Source organism: Pholis gunnellus (genome assembly GCF_910591455.1).
Source record: "Pholis gunnellus genome assembly, chromosome: 14".
Taxonomy (NCBI): domain Eukaryota; kingdom Metazoa; phylum Chordata; class Actinopteri; order Perciformes; family Pholidae; genus Pholis; species Pholis gunnellus.
The window spans coordinates 12,934,201-12,957,912 of record NC_136541.1 but is presented as its reverse complement, the minus strand read 5'-3'; the positions used below and the strand labels follow the sequence as shown (position 1 = coordinate 12,957,912).

At 40.9% G+C, this 23,712-nt stretch overlaps 2 protein-coding genes across 2 annotated transcripts in view; both read right to left on the bottom strand.

The window, feature by feature from the left end:
* pde4ca (phosphodiesterase 4C, cAMP-specific a) overlaps positions 1 to 10,371 on the bottom strand; it is a 47,287-nt gene extending 36,916 nt beyond the window's left edge. Inside the window, exon 1 of the mRNA XM_079173323.1 lies at positions 10,309 to 10,371. The gene's annotated coding sequence lies outside the window, so the exon portion shown is untranslated. The remainder of the gene's footprint in view (positions 1 to 10,308) is intronic.
* Positions 10,372 to 12,682: 2,311 nt separating this feature from the next.
* Positions 12,683 to 15,974, bottom strand: ifi30a (IFI30 lysosomal thiol reductase a). The gene is made up of 7 exons (XM_079173324.1): positions 15,733 to 15,974; positions 15,083 to 15,274; positions 14,659 to 14,733; positions 14,291 to 14,377; positions 13,823 to 13,975; positions 13,135 to 13,203; positions 12,683 to 12,982 (listed from the first exon to the last, which is right to left on the bottom strand). The coding sequence occupies exons 1-7, from the start codon at positions 15,868 to 15,870 to the stop codon at positions 12,914 to 12,916; spliced, it is 783 nt and encodes a 260-aa protein (XP_079029450.1). The 5' UTR covers positions 15,871 to 15,974; the 3' UTR covers positions 12,683 to 12,913.
* Between the last annotated feature and the right edge of the window lie 7,738 nt (positions 15,975 to 23,712).

Below are 23,712 nucleotides of genomic sequence, written 5' to 3'. Positions count from 1 at the left end.
TGGATTTATGAACTCATGCTCAATTCACCAAAAGAGAAAATGCTCCGAACATAACTGAGATACTAATATTTCTGACGCCAGGATCTTTTTCAACCTCCTGAGATATGAGGGTCCATGCCCACTTACACACCAGCCAAAGAAGAATATCTCTTTCCTCTCCTCTCTGACCCAACACAGAAACAGAAACATGTCCTCATGATGCTCCGTGCCCACATTCAACAACATAGCAGCCTCTAGTGGAAAAGAACAGGAAATGCATTTTTTAACACTAGGACATATGAGGGATGGCTGATCCGAGGATATTTGTTTTAGGATCATTATGATACGTTAAAAAAAAACCCTTAAACTAAACTGAATTCACAAAAGAAAGAAAAAAATGATACACCTTATCTTGTAATTATTAGTTATTATCTCATAATATGAGAAAAGATCTCGTGATTACGAGATCAGGATTTATGAGATTCTGATCTGAACAGATTCAGACTTCCCGGTCGATAACTCGCAAGCAAAACGTTGTTAAAACACAAACGATGCCTTTTAGGTAGACAACAAGCTGCAACCTAATTTTCATTGAAACAAGTCATCCTCTGAGCTAGACAAATGTATATTGCAATAAGCTTATACGCTAACGTGAAAGACATTGATCAAGTTGCTGCCCAATTGTCTTTAACAATAGAAAAAGTTTCAAAGTGGCTCAGTTACTCATGTCTCCCTCTGAATACTGAGAAAACAGTCACCATGTTGTTCTTTGAATAAACAAAAGCAGAGGGTTTTTCCAAAGATTTATATCAATGGACAAAAGATACAAAATGTTGAGGGTTTAAATACTAAGATCTCACTCTTACATTTGAAATGCATCTTAAAAAGACGTATCACGTATTGAATATAACATAGCTAATGTTGGATAGATTAGGAGTTCTTTAACAGTCCAAGTCCCTAAGGTATATTTGAATGCAATGACTTTTTCTTATTTTCGTTACTGTCTATCATGTTGGTCTCTGTGCAGACAAGAGCCTTAAAACCTGTTGGGTCACTTCATAAACAAGCCCGGAAAGTCATGGACAGGAAATAATGACAGTATCATCAATGTGATACACTTGTTAAATATACATTTTTATGATTTGACAACTCAATTTGTATTCAGATGTCCGTTTAGTGCATTAAATAATTCATAATGCTGCTCCTCCACCATTGAAGAGCTTTGTTCAGCTCTGCTCAGAGCGAATAAGTAAAGCTTCAAGGTCTGCCTGAGGGGGAGATTGTAGTGTTGCTCGACGAGGCTCTACCTTTAAAATCGGCCTTTTCTGTTAAAGCCATTAAGAATTAAAGAAGTTCACTGTCACTCTTAAAACCTGCACAGATTGCTTTGTTCCTGTGAGTTAAAGAATGGATTTCAAGCAACCAGTCTTCAGCATTAAATTGATATTTTGATGGACCTGTTTTTATAACCTTTGTAATATTTGACATCTATTATTTCAATGGCTTGTGCTTTATTACTTTGTATGACTAATGTATATATTTTATACTTGTTTATTCCGTGTGTGTGTGTGTGTGTGTGTGTGTGTGTGTGTGTGTGTGTGTGTAGTTAAATCTGGTACAAAGCATTTCTTCTCTTTCTTGAGATGAATGTATTTTCTAACATGGTCCCCTGACACAATGGAAACAAAACTGTCCGTCACCCTAGAGCTGGCTTTCAAAAAACTATTTTCATTGACTGTTATTCACAAAAAAAAGTCCATTTGACTTGGTGTCACTGGAGTGGAAAAAGAGGCTTAATCAACTTAAGACAGTAAGTGAAAATAACTTACGGCTATGTTCTATATTTGAGCTGCCTGTGACATTTATTTTCCGCTGGACCCCCAGTTTGTTTAATTTCTCCTCCTTGCCAGCCATCCTGCAATAACTCATCTCCATCCATTTGTTTCAGCTCTGACATTATGGGACATGCACATACCCTGCAGAGGGACACTTCCAGTGGCCTGACCTCAGGAGCTGTACAATATAACAGCTCTGACAGGTTGAATGTCTGCAGCATCTGACTTTCCAGATTGAGCCTTGAAATCCCCTCTCGCTGGACTCTCGCTCTCCAATATTTAGATTTCGAACAGACACACTGAAATTAATGAAACCGTTTTCGAGAGTTACAGTAAACTTTGGAAAAGGAATGTGTCTGTGAATCTCTAATCCCCAGACCATTAAGCACCTAAAGAAAATGGACCCTTCTGTCTACATAAATATATAAAGGTGAATTAGCTTGCAAACTAATTTTTTTGCTTTCCAGTAGGCTTCTTAAGGAATGTTTAATATGCATTTCTTGCCAATGAAAGCAAGACAGGGTTTCACATTACCGGCTACTTCCTCTCATGCTTTTCATTTTACTTCACTGAGGTGGATGTGATCTAACATCACTGCAACAAGTTGAAGACACCTTGTAACGTCCCAGGATTGCTACGTGCCTATACATCTGAGTGTGTATACGTTCAAGGGTGAAGGGTAAACATTCACAGAGACATCGGAGGCATGTGCATACAAACTGGTTTTACAGTAATAAGCAATATCGCACAACCTTAGTGTGACGCAAACTACATTTAACACAGCAACAAGGAAATACACTGTCCCCATGAAACAAAAAACAAACACTAGCTGCGTATTTATCCATCCACACACATGTGTAAGGCCCAGTTTATTCTTCCTCTCTAAGGTCAAGTATGGTTTGATTGATCATAAGACTCTTGCTTTGACATCGTTAAACAAGTAAATGTTTAATTTTCATTGGATTCATGGGCCAGATCTGATGCAATAACGTGTCGTAAATCTAAAGCAATCAAGAGGCACCAGAGCAGAGCTGGCTGACAGCTGTAATCTTAACAAACAACAGGTAAGGCCACTATTGTAGATACAGAATGAAGACTAAATGAAACATGCATTAGCTAAGCAGGAAATATCCTGTTACAAGCTGTAAATGTGCTGCATTAAAAAAAAAAGCTTTTGTCACCGACAGAACAAAGCACTTGCTTGGGCAAAGAAGTGGAACAACATGTGCTGATTGACAGCAGGGATGTCGTTGAGCTGCGTGTTTACTGAGATGATGCCGCTCGGTCGAGAAAACAAAAGCTCTGGAAAAACACATTCACCTGTAGGAAATGAAGCACTAAAACGGAGCTTTTAAAATCCAACTCTTTCCACTGACCTTTGCTTTTCAACTAAATCCACTGGGGGGTACCGTGTGAGTGTGTTTTGCAGCCTTGAATAAACCAAGCACACAGAGCATATACAAAGCAAAAATCAAGCAAAGTATCAACGGCAACTGCAAGCCCCCTTATCTGGTCTAATCATAGAAAACTTTACCATACACACGTAATGATTGGGTAGAGGACAATACATGAGAATCCTGTAGTCAGGATCAATTTCAGAACATAAGCTAAAGGGCAGCCATTTTTGTTGTGTGAAGCGCTGCTACCTTCACAAAAACACATCCGCATCTCCAGCTAGAGGAGAGCAACCCTCCGTCATGCGACAAGAACCGTCTCCAGCGTCAAGAACACGCACAGATCGCCTGAAACATGAGCCAGCAATTATTGGAAAGGAACACTGAACCAAAATAGAGACTATTGTACATTTTAAAATATCGGCTTAAGTGCTTATAAAGCCTCATGTCACAGTATAAAGTACTACTTTAAGTCTCCTAAGAGGCTACCTGGGCGTGTGGGCCAGAGTGAAGCGGCGCCTCTGGTTGATGCTGCGGTTCATCAGCAGCTTCCTGAACAGCAGCGGGGAGTTTCGAGGAGACCCACGTGGAGAATCCTTGGGCGAGCTTTTAGGGGATCCTCCAGGGGAGCCCCCTTTGGACCTGGGCATGAGCTGAATGATGGGCAGCCTGGTCGCCCTTCGGTCCTGAGGCTTCTCCTCAACGTCAGCCTGCTCCTCTTCAGAGCTCTCAGAGCACAGCTCGCTCATGGCGATCAGAGGACGGTGGGTGGTCAGGTAGTCAGTTAGTGACTTTGGTCCAAGGAACTTCTCTGATCTCTGTCTTTCTAGTTTCCCAAATAAACTTTTAAACAGGACCTTTTCGCAGCATGGCATATGGAAGGGTCCGTCAGTTTTGCCTCTCTTGCTTTTCCAAGCCCTGGAAAAGCTAGTGCCTCGGGTCCAACCCTTGCTTCCACATATTTCAACTAAACCTGGGCCTGCTGATGATACTCCAAAACTCTCCTGTTAAAACTGTCAAGAACGCTTCTTTCAAAATCCAAAAAAGACCCAAAAAGTCAACACAACAATCTCTCGATGAGACTTTTTAATCTTTATTTGAAACCTATCAGCTCCTTTCTTGTCTTTTCCAAGAGACCACGCTGACTGCCGTGCCGGGCAATAAACTCAAACATTAGTGTTGACGTACTCTCTCTGCCTCTCTCTCCCAGGCTTTGTTTACCTTACCGCTCGGCCCTCCCTCTCTCCAACTAAATATGGACGTCTGATTTACAGGGAGGAGAAGCATGACAGACCACCGCCGCCTGCTGCTTCTCTCTCCCTCTTTCCAACTCTCCGCCTTCCCCCCTTCCCTCACTCCTAATCTTACAGAGAATATTGTTCATCAACTTCAAACTGTGCTCCATAATTACTTCCTCCAGTGCATAAACATTTAGCCGTCGCCTGGCTGGGCCCTTCAACGCGCCTTTCTTATGCTCACTCTGAACTGACTTTGCATAGTCAGGCTTTTCCTTTGGTCCCCGAGTTGCTATTTGTTGTGAAGTTGCCTATGCCTTCAGAGACAGCCTCTTTGCCTCTCACATGCTCCGAGCGCACCAGGAAGAGTCACATGAAGGGCCGCCGACTATAAAAAGCAGAGGTAGATAAAAGCTATAGAGAGCATGGGTGCTGTCACGATGGCGCTCTCTATCTGTTACCAGAGGCAACATCATCTCCCCAACCCCCCTCCACTCAATCTCTTTGTTTATCGCTGGAGAGTGAGCAAAGATCCTCCTGCGATTCAGGACGCAGCTAAACACCGGTGAAGTCTAGAGAAACTGAAATAACCTCGGGAGCTGGAACATCTGACTCAAGGCTGACCAACAGCTGGTAGGGAAAGCAGGGAAGAAAGATTCTTTGGTTGAAGGCTTTGTGGGTATACACCCATAGCTACTGTACCGTGTGTATTGTGGAGCAACAGTACTGTATTTGTACGCAGAGAAATTAGTTCTAATCCAAATGTAGCACAGCAGATGTAACTTGTAATTTATGGGTCAAATGCATGTCACCCATCACCACAATGTGAATGTCTTTCCTTTCCAGTCGTTAACTTCTATTTCCCTCTGCAGACACCGGGTTCAACACTTAAGCATCACCACCACATCTATTATGGATCATATTTCCTCTGGAGTGCCATTAACGGTCATTGACCTACTGTACAGCTACTCTGAGAGTCCCCATGGAGATGTTGCCTTTAGATCTACAAATTACACAAATAATCTACTTTAAGGCAGAAATGAATTAAAGTGGCAGATGTACATTTATTTGGCAAAAGGTATCAAACCTCTTTTAGAGCTGAACTCAATATGTTTGTATTAACAATTACATGTGTAATGTGAAAAGTGTCTCTCTGTTGTGATGAACACACAGCGAATTATCACCAAACTCCCTAGGCGTTACTCATGTGAGCGTTTAAGGGCCTTTCGGCTTGTTTTTGCAACCCTTATCAGCAGAAATACTCTGAGAAACCGACTTTTCAGTCTCTGTCCAGCGTTAAACAGCAGACAAACAAAGTTAGCAACTATCTGGTGAACATAGTGGAGCATTTAGCAGCTAAAGAGGCAGATTTCTTTTGTCGGGAGTTGGCGGAGACCAAATCAGCGCTAAAAGTAGTTTGAATATTGGACTTAACATTCGTTGCGTGAACACAATCATGACTCCAAATGAATGCTAATGTTGCTCCATGTCTGCTCAATGTGTAAATGAGCAATATTTAACCTTATCAAAGGTGATAATATGTGAACACGGTTTTGACAGCTTGTTATGTGGCCAAGAAATCTGTAAATACTGATTTAATCTTCTGTGCTTTGCTAAAATCTTTTAATAGTAGAAGATTGCTTTGTCCATTTTTCAGACATTTTTTTCATCAATTTGAGTCCTTTTTGGACATATTTGCATCAATATGTATCAATGTGAGACGGCATCTATTTGTATGTTACAACACGTTGCACTAAACAAGTCATTGAAACAGCATCGTAATAGTATATAGATAGATATATAATTATATCAAATGAGTGACATCATAATAAACAAGTTCAGTAACAGTTGATTCGATGTCACTAACATGTGTGGCATTGTCATTTTAAAACAACCTGCAGCTTTAAATGCTGCTCCATAAACATTTTCTCTGGCGCTGCATCAAAATTGCACTACCAACTTGTAAACAGGCCAGCACATGGCCCTCTTCACAGAGAAGGAACACAATGGAAGGCTTTTTAGACTATCAACATTGTTGGAGTCATGTCTATTGCTTAATACCTGCTGATTTATAAACATGGATGGAATAAATATAGCCTGATCATCACAGAACTACACTTATTACATGTACCATTATTCTTAAGGCAGGCAGAGGAATGGCTAAACATGTGAAACACCGAGTAAGAGAGAGCAGAAGAGGTGGAGGGGGAAGCCATCGCTAGATGCTAAGCTAAAGTACGGTAATTAAGGTTAGCAGAACTGAGCAACTGTTGGATTAAGCGAGAAGTCGCTAAAAGGTGGAGCGTGCTGTGAGTGTTTAAATGTTTAAATGTACAGCAGCAAATTAGTTGCTTGTACTGAAAATGATATATGTCATTTATAAGTATCAGTTCAAATGTTTACAGTCAGAGATGGAAACTTTACAAGAAGAAGAAAAAAGGGCCAAAACAAATGCGATGTCATAGAATTCTGTGATGTCATAGATTCTTTGAATCAGAATTCTCATTCTGTCATTCCCTATCAGTAGGAAAGACTGCTTTCATAGACACGACAACTTAACACAGTGTTGACGAGGAAAAAAGACTTAAAGATGAAATCCCAGAGTTTGTATTCATGTGGACAGAAGAGCTTGGTGGAGTGTATTTACAGAGCTACACTCTTCTCACAACCTGCCGACATCCCAAACTTTGTAATGCAGTATTTGTCGGATCTTAACAGTTTCAGAAACTCTCAACCTGAAGATGATCCCAGCGTTGTTTTCCTCTTCCAAGAGATGTGGGAGAATATGTTCCTGAGAACCACAGAGTCTCCACTCACCACCATTGAGACATCACCACAAGTTCCATCTCAGGCCGAGATAGAGGGGATCCTGGATTCGATCTTCTCTGATTTTGAGTCTTCTACTAAGAATGAGAAAGTAGAAGGGAAGCCTGAACCTCCTCCCCCCGATGTCGGCATAAAAGGACCCATTGATAATGTCAAGAAGACACCAGGAACACGCCCGCAGAGAACAATTCCTCCCCAAAAAACAGCACCTCAAGATCCAGCTGGAATATCCAATACCCCCCGTAAGTCAGCGAGAAGAATACCTATCCCAGTACCAGAAGTAAAGCACATTCCTGTTTTACCACCTACTCCACCGAAGGAAACCAGAGGTAACCCGGTATCTGGTAAGGATGTGTCCCCTAAATCCAGGAAAGAGTTACCAATGGGCATGGGGGGGGTGCCAGAAAAGGCCAGGAGCAGGCCTCCACCACAGTGTAGAGAAGGCAGTTTACCTTCTCCACTGGTTAAAAGAGAAACGGAGCCTGCACCTCCTCCCCCCGATGTCGGCATAAAAGGACCCATTGATGATGTCAAGAAGACACCAGGAACACGCCTGCAGAGAACAATTCCTCCCCAAAAAACAGCACCTCAAGATCCAGCTGGAATATCCAATACCCCCAGTAAGCCACCTCCCCCCGATGTCAGCATAAAAACACGTAGAAGGCCCAAATTCACGATTCCTCGCCAACAGCAGGGTAAAGGACCCAAAGATCAAGTTGTCCAGGAGCGACCCAAGTGGAGAGACCTATCACCTGAGAGGCCAAGCAGAGGGAGGTTTCCACCTCTTATAAAAGAGGGCACAAGTAACCAGAAATGCCCTCATTCAGTGTGCCCTCATTCAATGAATGTTACCATTATTAGATACGCCAGATTCCAGTTAACATCCTAGATAGTCTATGTGACATCATTCAAAAATGACTAGTTGAAAACCACATTAAAAACCTTTTTTCTATCATTGAATGTGTCGTAACTATGTTGTTCATTCTGTACACATGACATCTATCACACTTCTGTCCATCCTGGGAGAGGGATCCCTCCTCTGTTGCTCTCCCACAGGTCTCTCCCTCTTTTCTCCCCGTTAAAGGGTTTTTTGGGGAGTTTTTCCTGTTTCCGATGTGAGGGTCCTGACACTGAGGATGTTACATGAGTACAGATTGTAAAGCCCGCTGAGGCAAATTTGTGATTTGTGATTTTGGGCTATACAAAAATAAATATTTGAATTAAAAAAAGAATGTAAATCTTATTTTATTTTTTCTGGCTATTCTGACCCACAATCCTCTCTGCAGCGGAAATATGAGCAAGTGGGTAAAAGTTCAAGGTGCAACGCTTTGAGGAAGTATTATGTCCCAGTTGAATGCATACTGCATGCAACAGTGGGTACTTTTAAGGACAGCTGCAGTATGTACTGAAAGTAAAAAGAAAATGAATGCAATTTAAAACGCAGCTTCTGTGAATTGGGCTTGTACTAAATGTTGACAAAAGCAAAGAAGCCAGCTGATGATGTGTATCAGATTGTTACCATAAATAATAAGGAGATTGAACGAATCTCCACTCATAAATACCTTTGTTTTTTTGCGAGAAGATGATCATTTGTGCACTGAATGAAAGTCTTTGATGCAATTTGCTTTAAGTCTGTCGTTTTCTTTTTTTTTAATGTAATTTATTTTATGTTTTAACTGTAATCTCTGTTTTAGGTGGTGGAACTTTTACGCTGCCATCTTGGCCAGGAACACGTTCTAATAGAGGATTATCCTAGTTAAACAAAGGTTCAATGAATAATAGAATAAAATAAAATGAAACTACACTTTTATATCTATTCAAGTTAATGCCTGCCTGGTAAATTGGTGAATTTTGGAGGCTATCATCTGAGTAAAAACAAAACCCGAACATTTTCAGAAGAATTCAACTGCAGAAAAGATGTTTCATGCTGTGACCAATTTTAAACAAATTTAACTCAGCAGGCATGTACTGCTCCTATTCCAAATGACTAATATCACAATGATGAAGGTTTGCTCGTTAGATAAGAGAAAACGTCAACGATACAACGGTGTCTTTGTCCAAAGTAAAGCCAAATCTGATGATCACCTCTGACTTGCACTTCAACTCCCTACGTAAAAAAACAGGTCTGTCTGCGTTCCTTCGGCATGTGAAAAAAGAGGGCAAAGTGCCCGTACGCACACGCACACACAAAGCACACACACACATACCGTGTGGAAAGGCACAAATGCTACAGATGTATTTGTAGCGGCGGCTTGAATGTTTCTGTGGAAACAATCACAAGAGCCTTGTTTGTCTGATCTTTTCTATTGATAATCATTCAACAGGGTGACGGAGGGGAGAGCAACGCCTTAAGCAGGACTCTTTGTTGGATCATATGCTCGAGAAGTAAATCCACGTTTTCTACCTAAATGAAGCAAAATTATCATCAAGCTCTGCTGAATACTCACAACTTTACAAGACACGGAGCTGGTGAAGGGTGCTGCAAAGTTATCCTAAATGTGTGTTGACTTACAGGACCACAACATGCTGGAGTAACAGGTGTTGCTTCGTCATTAACCACGCATCATTTATTATTCATCTAAAATGTGCATTCAAAAAATGCAAATATAGCAGACAAAGCTCGTTCCAAGACGAGAATGAATCAGGGGTTGAATTTGACTTTCACTCTTTTTATGCAAAGCTGCAGATGGTAAAAATGTTCTGGCAACCGCGGTCAGGGGACGTGCACTTCTGGTGACGTTGAGCCGGGACGGAGGCCGGGAGATTTTTTAATGCCGTGTTTACAAACTGTAAGCGACTATTCCTGCATAGTAAAGAAAGAAAAGCTAGAAGAATAATACACATTCTAGAGGAATTGTGTGGGCTTGCTAAATTAAGTTTAGTTTGAAATAAAACAATTAAATCTCCAGGTTTTGTATACCAACACGTCTGGGAACAGATCCTCAGTAGGTTAAATGATCTAGATGACTCCAAAGTGTTGATAAAAAGGCGTTTGTCAGTGACCTGCAGAAGCAACAACACAGAGCATCATCCACTCACAAGGCTTTGGAGATATAGCTGGTCAGACTCCCCAGGCTCCTGGAGGGCTTGATGCTACGAGCTGAGGGGCCGGACTGGGGGCCATCCTGAGTGGGGGGTCTGCAGGAGAGCCTGGGCAGCTGCAGGGTACCTGAGAAGAGCCTGTTCACAGCACATCTGATGTCGGGGTCACAGGGTAGCTCGAAGCAGGAGGCCTGCTGCGAAGGGTCCCACTGTCTCTGGACGACAGAGACAACCAAGGAAACGGCAGTCATGTAAAAAGTTTGGTTACATTATTAGATCGGATCATTCTAAATGTCAATACAGAGAATAACAACTGTGATGGCATGAAGAGATGTGAAATCTAGATGCTCCATAGACAGTAAACTACAGGCCAGCGAGCAAAGTTCAGCTCTTCACCACATCAGTGGTTTCTCTCAATATGCTTTGTATTGGCTTTATCACGTGTCAGCACAATGTATTTTTCATTGCTATGTGAATGATTCACAGGTAAATTTTAATTAAATTATTCAGAAAAAAAGGTGCGTTAGAAAAGGTCAAGCTTGGCCTTTGTTTAACTTCTTGAGGAGACAGAATGAAAAGCAAAAAGATTCACCGCGATCTAAAGGTAGTTGCAAACAGGGCTGTTTTAGTGCTATTGCCGATAATATGACGAGCCACGTAAAAAAGCCCAGCCGGGCATTCATTTTAGAATGATTATCTGATTTCAGGTCCGGAGACCCACACGCGATCACCTCGGACACAATTGACGGTTCTCACAGCGAGATGGTGTTTGTGATTTAGCTCTCAGGGCATCTCTCTGCTAGCGTCAGTGAGTGTTGAAGCAGATAGGAGCGCTTGTTTTTCGCTGCACCCTGTGACCTTATCCCTCCATCTCGTTGGGAGTCCCACCTTTCCATAAACAATTGTCAACAAACTCTCCGGGTTATTGACCATTTAACATACAGAGCAGTGTTAATTTGCTTCAAACTTCACTCGTGACAAAAGATTTGTTTCTTTGTCATTAAGTGATTTCTCATCTCGGTGACAAAAAACAAACAAAACTGTATTACTGGTAAATTAAGGCTATTAACCTGCACTTTAAATTAGATGGGGCTTTTTCTAATGTACAAAGCTCCAGTTATCTTCTTCACAACTGTGTAGCAATGGTAAGACACATTATTATAGAATCCAAATGAACAAGAGATCAATCACACCAGCAACCTGCAGTCTTGTTTTTGGTATTATAGCTTATGTGCTAACGGTCGATAAAGTTTTTAGTTAAATATCAAAGAGCCGTAGCAAAAAAAACATGATTTCTTTAGGCGACAGAAAGAACCGACTATTCTAATTTATCATTTTTGGTATTTCTTAAAGGTTAGTTAATTACCCTTACCTCAGTGAAGTTGAAAATCTTTGATGAGTTATTTCTCCTCATACTTTCAGCTACTGCATCATGGGAACGAGACAACTGTGAAGGACATACCAGAGAGGAGGATACAGATCGCCCATTTAAGATCAGATATGAAGGAGTCTGTGGCACCAGCACTTCCTTATGCTCTCACTCAGTAAAGAACTATTGCCCCGCCTCTTCATCAACAGTGGTCCTTAGATCAGTAATACCCATTCTTAGCACACATTTGGAGTTTGCATTAACCTTCTTTTGTGGCCTCTCTTAGCCTGTGACCTAATTAAACCCACAAAGAAGGAATACATTTGATCTGCTCGTTAGATTGAGGTGGTGTAGCCGCCTGCATGACAGGCCATTCGTCATTTGTGTGTATCTGACTGTACAATCAGTGGAACGTGTGCCTCCAGACCTTCTGGTTAGGCAAGACCCTGCTGCTGCCTCCTGGAACTTTTATTCAACTTTGGATGGATTTTCTATTTCTAGTGGCATTTTAGTCCAAGTTTAACATTCAGTACGATTCTCAGGGGATGTTGTGAACTCTAATGTTCCTGCCCGCTCAGCTGCACACCCATACGAAACGCAGCTTTAAAACCCAAATACAGAGCATAAAGTACGTCAGTTATGACTCATGAAATCACTCATGTTTGTTTAGTGCCTTCACTTATGATCTGTGGTTTTTTTATTAGTGTGTACTGTGTGTATATAACGTATGGTTTGGTGTAGTTTGCTTCTCTATTTTATGAAAAACATGTTGTTGAACATTAAATCAAAAACCAAGGCTCACAGTTAAGGAATGTGCTAAGTAAACAGCTTAAAAACAGTAGTTCAATGCACATGTATCCGTTTGTTATTGTTTGTTTTTCCATTACCTCTGGTAACAGGAAACTGTTAAATGAGGTTATGAGATATGGCGCCATCTAAAGGGCAGTGACAACAGTTTCTTTGACCAGAACTAGCAGACACTGCAAATACCACAACGCTATATAATTGAGTCAAAATGGAACAAAAAGTGTTTATGGTTTCAGAAGATAACATTTCAATGACGACACATTTTTTTAAAAAAGTAAATTGTATTTATACTCAGTGAATTATTAAATGAGGAGATTATTTTTCCCTTTAAAGAAGCAGATAAAAAAATATTAGATGACACTCCTCAGTGTTCCTTATTTTAGTGGCCACACCTGGAACGGAGCGAGCATGTGCAGCGCTGCTCCGTCACTCATTGTGGCAGTAGCTTCTGAAGCGTCTCTCCGCTCCCCCCCCACAGGCTGCAATCTTGGGGCCCTGAAAAATAAAATGTAAGACCTTGTTAGAGGTGACCCGCTTGTGCTTTTATAGCGCACACACACAGTAAAATTGTACTAAAAAAAAAAAAGGACAAAAGTGCATAACTAAGAGTCAATGAAAGATTCAGACTTGATTGACACCAACTGTACCTTGTACATGCTGCAGACCAGAGTGAAGAGAGAGTTCTGGGCCTGGTCCTGCAGCTCTTCTGTGTGCTCCTGCAAATTAAATAAAAATGAGAATCCCAAAGGCCATGTGTGTGTGTGTGACATTTGTGGCTAAGAAATAATGTCGGAATATTTTCATGAATACCAGAGAGAACTAAAATACAGCTGGGGGATTAAATAACAAAATCTCAATTGAAACTTGTAGAACGATTACATTTTAGTCAGGTTTTCATGTTGTTTTACGACGTACACTGTACATACAGCTGTAGAAACGCTGATATTCTGCTTTTACATGGGGCAATCCTGATATATTCATGTGCTGTAATACTGCGTTTAATTTATTGGAGTTAAAGTTAAAAATAAAGCTTCAGTTGGCTTCAGGTGGCTTGGCAGAGAGCCAGTAGCATCTGTCGTGCTGTGGAGTTACATAAAGATGTAGCTTCACAGCTCTCTGAACTTACAGATAGAAGCTTGAAGGCGGATCAAGTGTCAAAATAATCACAATATAATATCATCGCTGTAAACACCACCAGTTTATAAGAAAAGCCTCACTGGCAGTGGCAGAATGATGAGACCTATTCACGTTTGAAGCTTTATAGTTTGCAGCGGCCTCCTAGTTATGTCTTTTTCCACAGATCGTTTTTTCCTGCCGACTCTACTGGAGCCTTACCCCATTTATGGTCACCCAGGGAACATATTGGTGGGGGGGGTTCAGAGCTTTGGTCTTCAAGGCATTCTGATGCATCAGCTGGTTTCCCACATCCCCTTTCACACAGCTCATGACGCTGTCCCAGCTCAGCTTGGGGCTGTAGAGCTCCGAGCACTGCAAACACCAACGGAGAGAAATAAACACACATCATCTCCAGCATCCAAGGAACAAATGACATGTTGGGGGAAGTGGCAGTGATGGAAAAGATGGTGCATAGAAGGAAGGAGACACACACACACACACACACACACACACACACACACACACACACACACACACACACACAGGCACACACACACACAGGCACACACACACACACACACACACACACACACACACACACACACACACACACACACACACACACACACACACACACACACACACACACACACACACACACACACACACACACACACACCCCCTTACGCTCTCGGCTGCCTTGATGACGTCAGTGGAGGATTCCATGCAGAAGATAATCGGGTAAGCCATGTCCGTCATGTTCATGAGACAAGTCTGAGAGGAGCGAGGCAATCAATTAATCACAGCAGAGTGTCAGCGTCGGGACACTACTAGAACACAACCATTGACTCCATTTAAAACTTCGGAAAGAAAACAATTAAGGCATTTAAGACTGAACATTTCTCCAGGCAATTATGGCACTTTCACAACACACAGATTTAAAGTAATTCATTCTCTGAAGGATGAATAGTATTTATTTTATCCCATTAAGGCAGATTACATGGTTCTGAATTTTAGCTACAGTTTTATCTCTTATCCGGAATGTGTAACTTTACCTCAATCATGTTGCCCAGACATTCCTGTTCTCCATGCTGGCACTCAAAAACATACTTCTGTCCGTCGGGTTTCTCCTGGGATGCAATAAAAGCAACAGATTCACAAGTTAAACAAGAAAACAAACACCAGGGCTGCGGCCGAATAGTCCTCTTTGCTTAGGAGGGTTCCTAACTGAGTGGAATGACCCGGAAGTATCCAAGTGGCCGCCATGATAAGAGATGTTCGAATTCTCTAAATGCTAAGGAGAGGTGCTTCAATGCTTCCTATATTAGCTCCTTTAGCATAGGAAACACTGGAACTTCCTTGTGGTGTAGTCGGATTCTCCAAGCACCACGGTTGTCTTTTCCTAACTCCTCATGAACTCTCCTTCACATCTTTCCTTGACCCCATGGCGTTTTCCATAGAGCTTTATTCACTGCTTACCTGTGCATTGCCGTAGGGCACCAGAGTAACTGACATGATTTCATTCAGCATCACCCAGGTGGGGAAGAGCATCTCAGTGAGAAACATTCTGCAGCCGGGACACAGACTCTCATAGTAAAGCGCCACCTCCACTGGATCTGTGGTCTTCTGACGGGACCTGGTGAAGTTAGACTCAAGGCACTGCTTCAGAACCTGCACAAGGGAGTGAGACGGTTCACTTCTGTGTGATCAGCGTCTGTGATTCTTTTGAGTGAGTGTGTGTGTGTATAGAGAGAGAGAGAGAGAGAGAGAGAGAGAGAGAGAGAGAGAGAGAGAGAGAGAGAGAGAGAGAGAGAGAGAGAGAGAGACTATTGTGAATGTAACTAACAAAGGGAGTTTTAAATATATTTTTTTACTTCCTCAATTGTTCCAAAGCCTACAAAGTCACGATAACCTTCCTCATTTAGTCCGTTATCCATCTCCCGTCAAACTAAGCTAAGCTAACAATAACATTATATAATACAAGTTTTAACGGTAACTTAGTTCAACTTTTAAACCCGGAACTAGCTTGTATATGTGGGGTGTCCCGTGATGTTAACAGACACACGACACGGTACTCACAAAGAGCATTTTAAGGAGATAAGATAACAAACCAGCGTCCTGAATCTTACCCCGCACTGGATCGCTGAGTCCAGGGACGAGCACCACTTTGATGGAGGCTGTGAACATAAAGAGGAGAGAGCGCAACCACCGAGCTCAACAGTCAACACAACGGTCAGCAGCAGCAGCAGCAGCAGCGGGGCCTTCATCTTCACCTGCAGTACGGGCCTTTGGTTTGACAAACACTAAAACAACGCTACCCGACAACATACGGAGAACACTGTACCGTGCAACTTTAAATACACCACCGACACTTCCTCGTGGAGGCTACCTATTTTGTGATTGGCCGACGACCATATGATCAAGGCCACGTCACTTGTAACCAGAAGAGAGTCCTTGCAGACAGACCTCGCTGCTGCTGGTTTGAGGAACCATAAAGTCATGAGATTTGTGTGTTTTGTCAGCTTTCAACCTTATTTTATGTCTTCCAGAGATGACCCACGTGGTAGAAAATACAAAAATGGGTTTCACAAATCTGGGAATGCACTGGCAAATTGAAAAACGGGGTAAAAACGTTATTAAACATGACTTATTGATTTTTATCACAGAATGCTTAATCATTTCACAACATGTTTTAGCTTTACACTACTATATGCTACGAGTTGTATTACTTAAAATACTCCTATAATACCTAATAAACTGGATAAAGTGTATTCTGCAAATACACCGAAAGTTAAAATCACGACTGTCATGTTCTGTATACAGGGTTCAAAAAGTTCCTTTAAAGCTTTCTTAATATTATAAATGTTCTGGCACAGATAGAAGAGAACGAGAAAATTGAAAATACTTGTAGGTGTCATTGTGTGATGAACTTTAAAGTGTTTTTCTTGTTTTATGGAGTTGTATTCTTGGCATGACTTGTACACATCTGGCTAATTATAAAGCCGTTGTGTGTCTCAGCTCTGTTGTTCAGTCCATAGGTCTTACTCAAGAGTCACGAGAACACACTGCAGCAAAACATCACAAACCCTTGAACATTGTGAAAGGTTTTTACCTGGTGACTCTCACATGATCTCTCCCAGCTGCCCTCTAAAACCTGGATAAGAGACAAAAAACGCTGACAGGACGACTGCATGATTCACTCTGCTTCCTGTGTTTTGGCTTGTAGTGTTGCATATATAACTGAGCTGGTACAGTACAGTACTTCATCTCTGCTATTTGTACTTTTTGCCATATTCTCCTACAGTGTGTGGATATGTGTGTTATAATGTATGAAAGTCACAAACAATATTTTCTCACTTCCCTCTTGTGGTATCTGGCCTTCAAATAATTTCTAGGTTTTGAATTACTTCTATAAGTTTATGTCGCCACCCTAATTTAATGGTAGCGAATATGTAGATTTTCTTGATACCATGTGTAGGTTTCTCACTAAAATGCATTCTGTGCATCCTTGAATTCTTGCAAATGGTTTGAATGCAGTCCCTTCCTCATAGAAAATGTACAAAGAGAAGTGAAATCCCTTGATGTCTACATCCGTGTTGTCTTGCTGTCAGTCTTCATTGGTGCATTGTTGTGTGTGTTTGGCCATTATTGTCAGCAGAGTGTGCACAATACCAACAAAATGGAGACCCACTTCCAAAAACATTGTTCCATAGTGCCGTTAGTGGTCAATGGTGCCTTTAATTTGAGTGAACCAACCCAAACTGAACAAAGGAAAGAGAATGAATCTTTCTGTTTGAAGCTCACGGCAAAACAAAGCCTGGCGTTTTGAGAATGGTCCCGTAAACGACTGACATTCATATAGCAATACATTTCAAGTTTTGTACAATATGTTTGTGTACCCAAATCAATAAAAACACATTTCAGTGAGCGTTTCATTTTAAAGCCCAGTAAAGTTATGAAGAATATAACTAGGACAAGAACAGACGAGTATGTGAAAGTTGATGATTGGCTCGCCATTATGAACCGAGGAAATAAAAAGGCAGACAGCAGCAATCGTCATTTTATATATCTTTTATTGTCTTTTAAAATCATTGCATCAGCCTAAAGAAAGAACCGTACAGATGAAAGAGTACCTGTCTGAGGACAAACGCAACTCTGAAGCAAGCTGTACACGAGAGAGAAAGAACGAAATGTTGTATCTGAATAAAGGCAGACCAACGGGAGGGAGGGTAACACATGAGAAGAGAAGAAGGAGGAGCATCTTTTCGTGCATAGGGGTCGGGCACACCTCAACCAATAGGCCTCTACTGGCTGAAACGACAGTGCTCCCTCTGAGTTCAATTGCACTTTGGTGTAGAGTAGCTTTATCTGACTGCCCCATTCATTTCCATTCATTGTTTTTGAAAGAAAGCGATTATTGTTAACTATGCGTTAAGAACCGTGTATCTGTTGCTGCTGAGGCAGGGATACATTAGTCAACGTTTTGGGCAACATGGCAGAGCAAAGCAGACAAGACGTCGCCTTGTTATTAGTGTAAAAATGTTGATACCGGGGTTTTAAATTGCTGCTGATCTGTAATGTTGCCCAGGCCGCTTGCGAAAAGGATCACTGCCAATCTGGTCTCCAACGTTCAGAGTTGGGTCTTGAATATGAACTACTGTACACCAGAGAAACGTACGACAACATTCACATCAGGAGAATCAAACAAATGGCAACCTTTCAGGTCTAGACTGAGAAGTGATGGTTTGAGAAGATTGGATACAGGCAGACAAAGGGGAAATGAAAGTGCAGCTGTTAATGTCATAACGTTTTTAAATGGAAATCCCACAAGCTGAAACTATCATGGGTAAAATCTGGTCTAAAAAATGAGTTTAACCGACCATTTTAATGTGAGTGTCATTCGTTTTGTAGTGCAAATCAAGCGTCGGATGCCTCTTGATAGTTATTCCGGAATTTCCGACTCGGTTAATGTAATAAAACTGTACTCAAGCATGTTCGATAAGTGGTGTGTTTTGACTGTTATTCACAAAATGTGGGTATCATCACCACATATAAATTATTTGAACCGAGTCCTCACCAGAGTGATGCCGTCTACCATCGATCCACCGTACTGTACATATTATAAAAGCAAAGGACTCAGTCGTGCACAAACAAGGCTCAGTGTAAGGAAACTACTCAGCAGGTAAAGAATGACAATGAGTACGTATTAAGAAAAAATGTATCTTGTTGAGCTATTATTTTGAAATTGAGGGAGCACTGTTCTCATGAATCAAAATAAAAAAAGATGAACAAACCGAAACAGAAAACAAAAACAAAAAAAAACAGAACAAAGCAGTCATAACATTTTCAAGTTTAAAATGACAGAAGAAATAAAGAAATATAAATCAATCTATTACAGCCACTTTGAGGGACAGACAGATTGATTCTCAAACGCATATTTACTATTTGGTTATTTACATATTGTAAACATTTGTATTTTTTCTTTTTTTCTGTACGGAGGAAAAAATTCAAGCTAGCTTATTTTTTTCTTTATAGGCTCTGTAAGGTTATCATTAACAGATATAAACAAACAAACAAAAAACTAACCAACACTTGGACTGACATCTATTAGCTTTTTTAAAAAGCCAAATAAAAAACAAAAACATACTCAGGCACCATAAAAGAACACTTTCTAATGCCATCATTGTTCCATGTACAAAGACCTGCGCAAAGGAGTGATCACAAACTACTCTTGCACCTTTTTACAGGTTGTTCTTTGACTTTCAGCGCCCACAGAGATCTACCGAAGGACGAGGCCGTGGTGAGAAGTTCACTTTGTTACAGCGTCGGTGTCCACGCCGCGGTGCATCTCTGTGGCCGCATCCTACTGGAAGTGGATCTTCTGTGGTGCACCTTTTTTAACACTCCATCTATTCACAAAAAAAAAAGAATCTTCCAAATGACAAAACAGATTCTCATGTTCAAGAAAAAAAAGAAAAAAAAATCACTATTTAATAAAATGCAAAGCAGCCAAGACTGCGTTTAACAAATAGACTCAGCTCTGTAAATATTAACACATGTACACGAGCTTGCTTCTTCCTCTGAACGCACCTGATAATCATGCTTAATAGATTACATGTAAGTCGATCAACTGCGAGCACAAAGTGTGTTGCTGATCATGATGAAAGCTCACTGCAGCTGGTGAGTAAAAATGCTTGCGTTTCCAATAACTGCTCGAGCACAACGCAGCCGCGGAGCAAGTCTCAAAGAGCTCACGTTCTTTCTGATTCGTTTCAAGCACAGTCCAAATCAGAATTACATCATCCAAAAATATAGATATCTAAGTATATATTTCAAAATATTTATTCTCTATTATGTCTCTCATTCTTCAAACTTTAATAGACACCAAATATATGTGTTTCTTTGTAGTCCGTGAAAGATGTGCTTGGTGTGCCAGGCCATTTCAAGAAATATCATTTACAGTGTACCAAAGCCGATGAAAAAATATTGAATTCCTTGAACGATCAATTCGTTATAGAAAAATGTTTCTCGAGAAGCTCCGACACAAATGCATATCTACGAGCTGAGCAGGATGAAAGCTCTGCGCTTCAGAATAACTACCAAAAGTGGGCTCAAGAGTCTCAACTCGAAGTCAAAGCGCAATAAAGCCTCCATCTTCTGCCCGTCTCACCGCCTGACCGGGTTTCATTGCTACAAAAGTTGCATTGCTTCTAGCTATTAAACATTTGTGATTAACATGGCATATATGGCAGATTAAAGTGTTTAGCTGCACTGTAAAAAAAAATGTTAATCTTAACAAGCGACCCAGCTCTACATTTCTATTTCTCCTTCAAGCAACCAAAGACTTTGAGCAAATTGCTTAAATGGAAGCAGAACCAGCTGGTTGAAGAAGTCTTTGAAACTAAACAACCTGTTTTAGGAGAAACTGAAACCCGTCGGCATGATTTCCCCAGACATGTTCATAAAAAGTTTTCATTTACTGTACACCTAGCAGTGCCTAGCCATGCATTTAGTTTCACTTTCATTGAAATACTCAACAGCATTATTGTGTGTTTTCAGAAACAATGTTTTGGTTACTCTGGATAACACACAGACCTCACTGTGAACCGTTCTTTAGGGACTAAAAAGATTTCTCAAAATCTCAACTATCTGCATGTCTAAATATCACTAGTAGTAAGAGAAAACACATATTTCTGTAATTTGGGGGAACTGAGCCTTTAGGAGAAGCAATGTTATTCATCTTAAGTTGGACAATTTTGCTGTGTGGACACAAATTGCATAATGAGCCAGCAGCTCTCCTTACAGTTGGCTTGATAAGTATTACAGAGTACAGTCCATATAGTGAAACTAACTCTGTAATAAAAACATTGCAATCAGTCAAAAAGCATCAGAATTACATGACAGCTGTTGACCGCAAAAAACAACAAAAGCATATACTTGTACACTGTATACTCCAATATCATGTTGATCACTCCCGATATAGCGTATGGAAAGACCTTAAAAGTACCAACTAAAAACACGAGAGACAACTGAGCTTCACCACTGTCTGTGAGTTTATGGTTGTTGGGCGTCAGAAATAAAAAAGTGCAGTCACAAAAGTGTTGGTCCAACAAACTGGATAATGGCTGCGTCAGCAGTGGCGGAGGACTCAACCAGGTCGCCTGTTCAGAGAGGAACTGACTGAATATAAAACACTGAGAAATGCTGCATGCATTGACTTGAGAGCTTATCAAGTGAGCTTCAAACAACTGGGCTGGGCCACGGATGTGTACGGTTCACATTTCTATCTTATCTGAGATTTCTCAAAAACATATACCAGACAAATTAAAAAAAAAAAAAAAAAAAATACACACACACCAAAGAAATCTAGCTTTGGTGCAGTCAGATAGAGCACCAAGCTACTGTACAGCCCCCACCATAGAAAGAAGGAATATGTAACAACTATAGATGTAACAACAAAGAGGCACAACTAAAATCTTTAACATGCTCAGATTTGCTCTAACACACACAATCGCACAAAACAACTACGCTCATTTGCCAGTTACCCTTTAGTCTTTGATAAACGGCAAATGTGTGAACCACGGGGCACAGCGTAAGGTGGTGGTGGCACCATCACCAACGAGGAGAAGACGAGCTCATCACAATGACGAAAGGCACTTCTCATCTTCCTCACTCACGTGTTTTATTTATAGCCCTCTAATCAGAAGCGCCGCCGTCACCTCTACTTTATTTCTTGGGAGTTTCTACTTTCCAAGAACTGTGCAAAGTACAGTACACTTGATTCGTCCTGACTGAAATCAAAATGACGTCTCGGTTTCAAACTTTTCAGGCCTAGTCGGGTTTCATTTGAAAGTGTGATTGGTCTGTTTGGAAAAGATGTTGCTACCTGAAATTTGTGAATCATCATTTCAAAAAATGATACTATGCCCAGAAGCATCGTGTTTGTTGGAAGCTTAGGTCTTCAGATGACACGTACATCATTTACTTTCATGACCAGAAGAGTAGGTGAATATCTCACTACAATTTCTATCCCTCCATAAAAAAAAGAATAAAACACAAATACAAAATGTGCAACCTTTAAAACAGTGCACCTTTTTTTTTTCTAAAACCGTCTATTGCCAACAATGTTTGCCTCTTCTAAGACTTTCTACAAAAATACTTTTTTTTTCTTTTTGGCAATCCGAGTCTACTACATGTAAGAAATTTGAGAGATTATTGATATTCATTCATCCTCAAGAAATCAACCGTGTAAATCAAATTCAACACAAGACGACGACTGCCTCTAAACGAGCTATGCTTTGAAAGTGACGTAGAACAACGACGGTACAATCTTTACCTGAAGCCGAATGAACATGAGGGGAACTGAAACTCACCTGTGCATAGTACTACCACACATCATACTGTATTTGCACTAGAAAAAGTACAATTACCAACCACTGGTGCCAAGTGAAGAAAGAAAAACAACCACTCAAATGAAGGACTCCATGCGTACTGTACTAGATAATCTCTCAGACCACAGAGGCCAAGCTAAATGGCAAAAGGACTGGTTCTTTTTTTTATTTTTTCCTTTCCTTGCTACATGAAAAGTTATCCTTCATTTGGCTCACATTAGCTGGATACTGTGCATCCTAAAACAGAACCTAAGAGCCTAGCAAATATTGTGAAAACATAAAGAAACTGTGTAAAGTCATACACACCGGACCGCATGTGTGTCTGAAATATACTGTACAAGAGTTATATTACTGCTTTTTTTGTGTACACAAATGTTCTACAGCTCTGTGAGTCAAAGTCGTGATGAAATGAACAGTAAAGCGCGAGGGGGAAGGAAGTACCGCGAGTAAATCTGCATTAAAAGAAAAACAACAATAAACATCTGCAAGGACATAGTACCGCTAAAAAACAGTCTAATCTAACAAGAGTGAAGGCAAATACAGTACCGAAGATACAATAATCACACAGACTGATGCTCTACAAGTGTCTGAAGCATATAGAAACCAGACACATGAGAGGAGCACTAACAGTTAAGCCTTAAGTCAATGGCTACAGGTGCTACAGTATCAAAGAGGATGAAAAAAGAAGGAAGATGTTTGAAACAAAGAGACGTTTGATGCTAAAAGTCTTTCCACCTGAATCACGGGGAACTGCATTTAATAATGTACCCCTCCGTCTGGTGTATTGTGAGTAAAAGTCTATATTCACAATATACCAAATATGTACCATGCATTTCCCTCTTCATACAGTTGTTACTGTATGTCGTACCTCGTCAATTACAAAAGGGGCCCAAAGAGAGAGGGAGAGAGAGAGAGAGAGAGAGAGAGCAACAAGCTAAAGCAGTTGGAAATAAAGATTATTTCATAAAAAATATACCTATATGTGTGTATTTAATTTTTAAAGCTGTATCTTTGTCTATTTCGACAGCCGTTTATTTCCTCCTTCCTTCTTTCAACCTCGACGTGCCCCCTTGTTCCAGTGACACAGGCTTGTGGTCATTCAAAGCTATTACTATGGCACTTCAGCAAGCTTTCAATTTAATCATCAATCTTTTTAAACCCCCCCCCCCCCCCCCCCCCCCCACACACACACACACCCCTCCCTCGGCTCCAGTGACT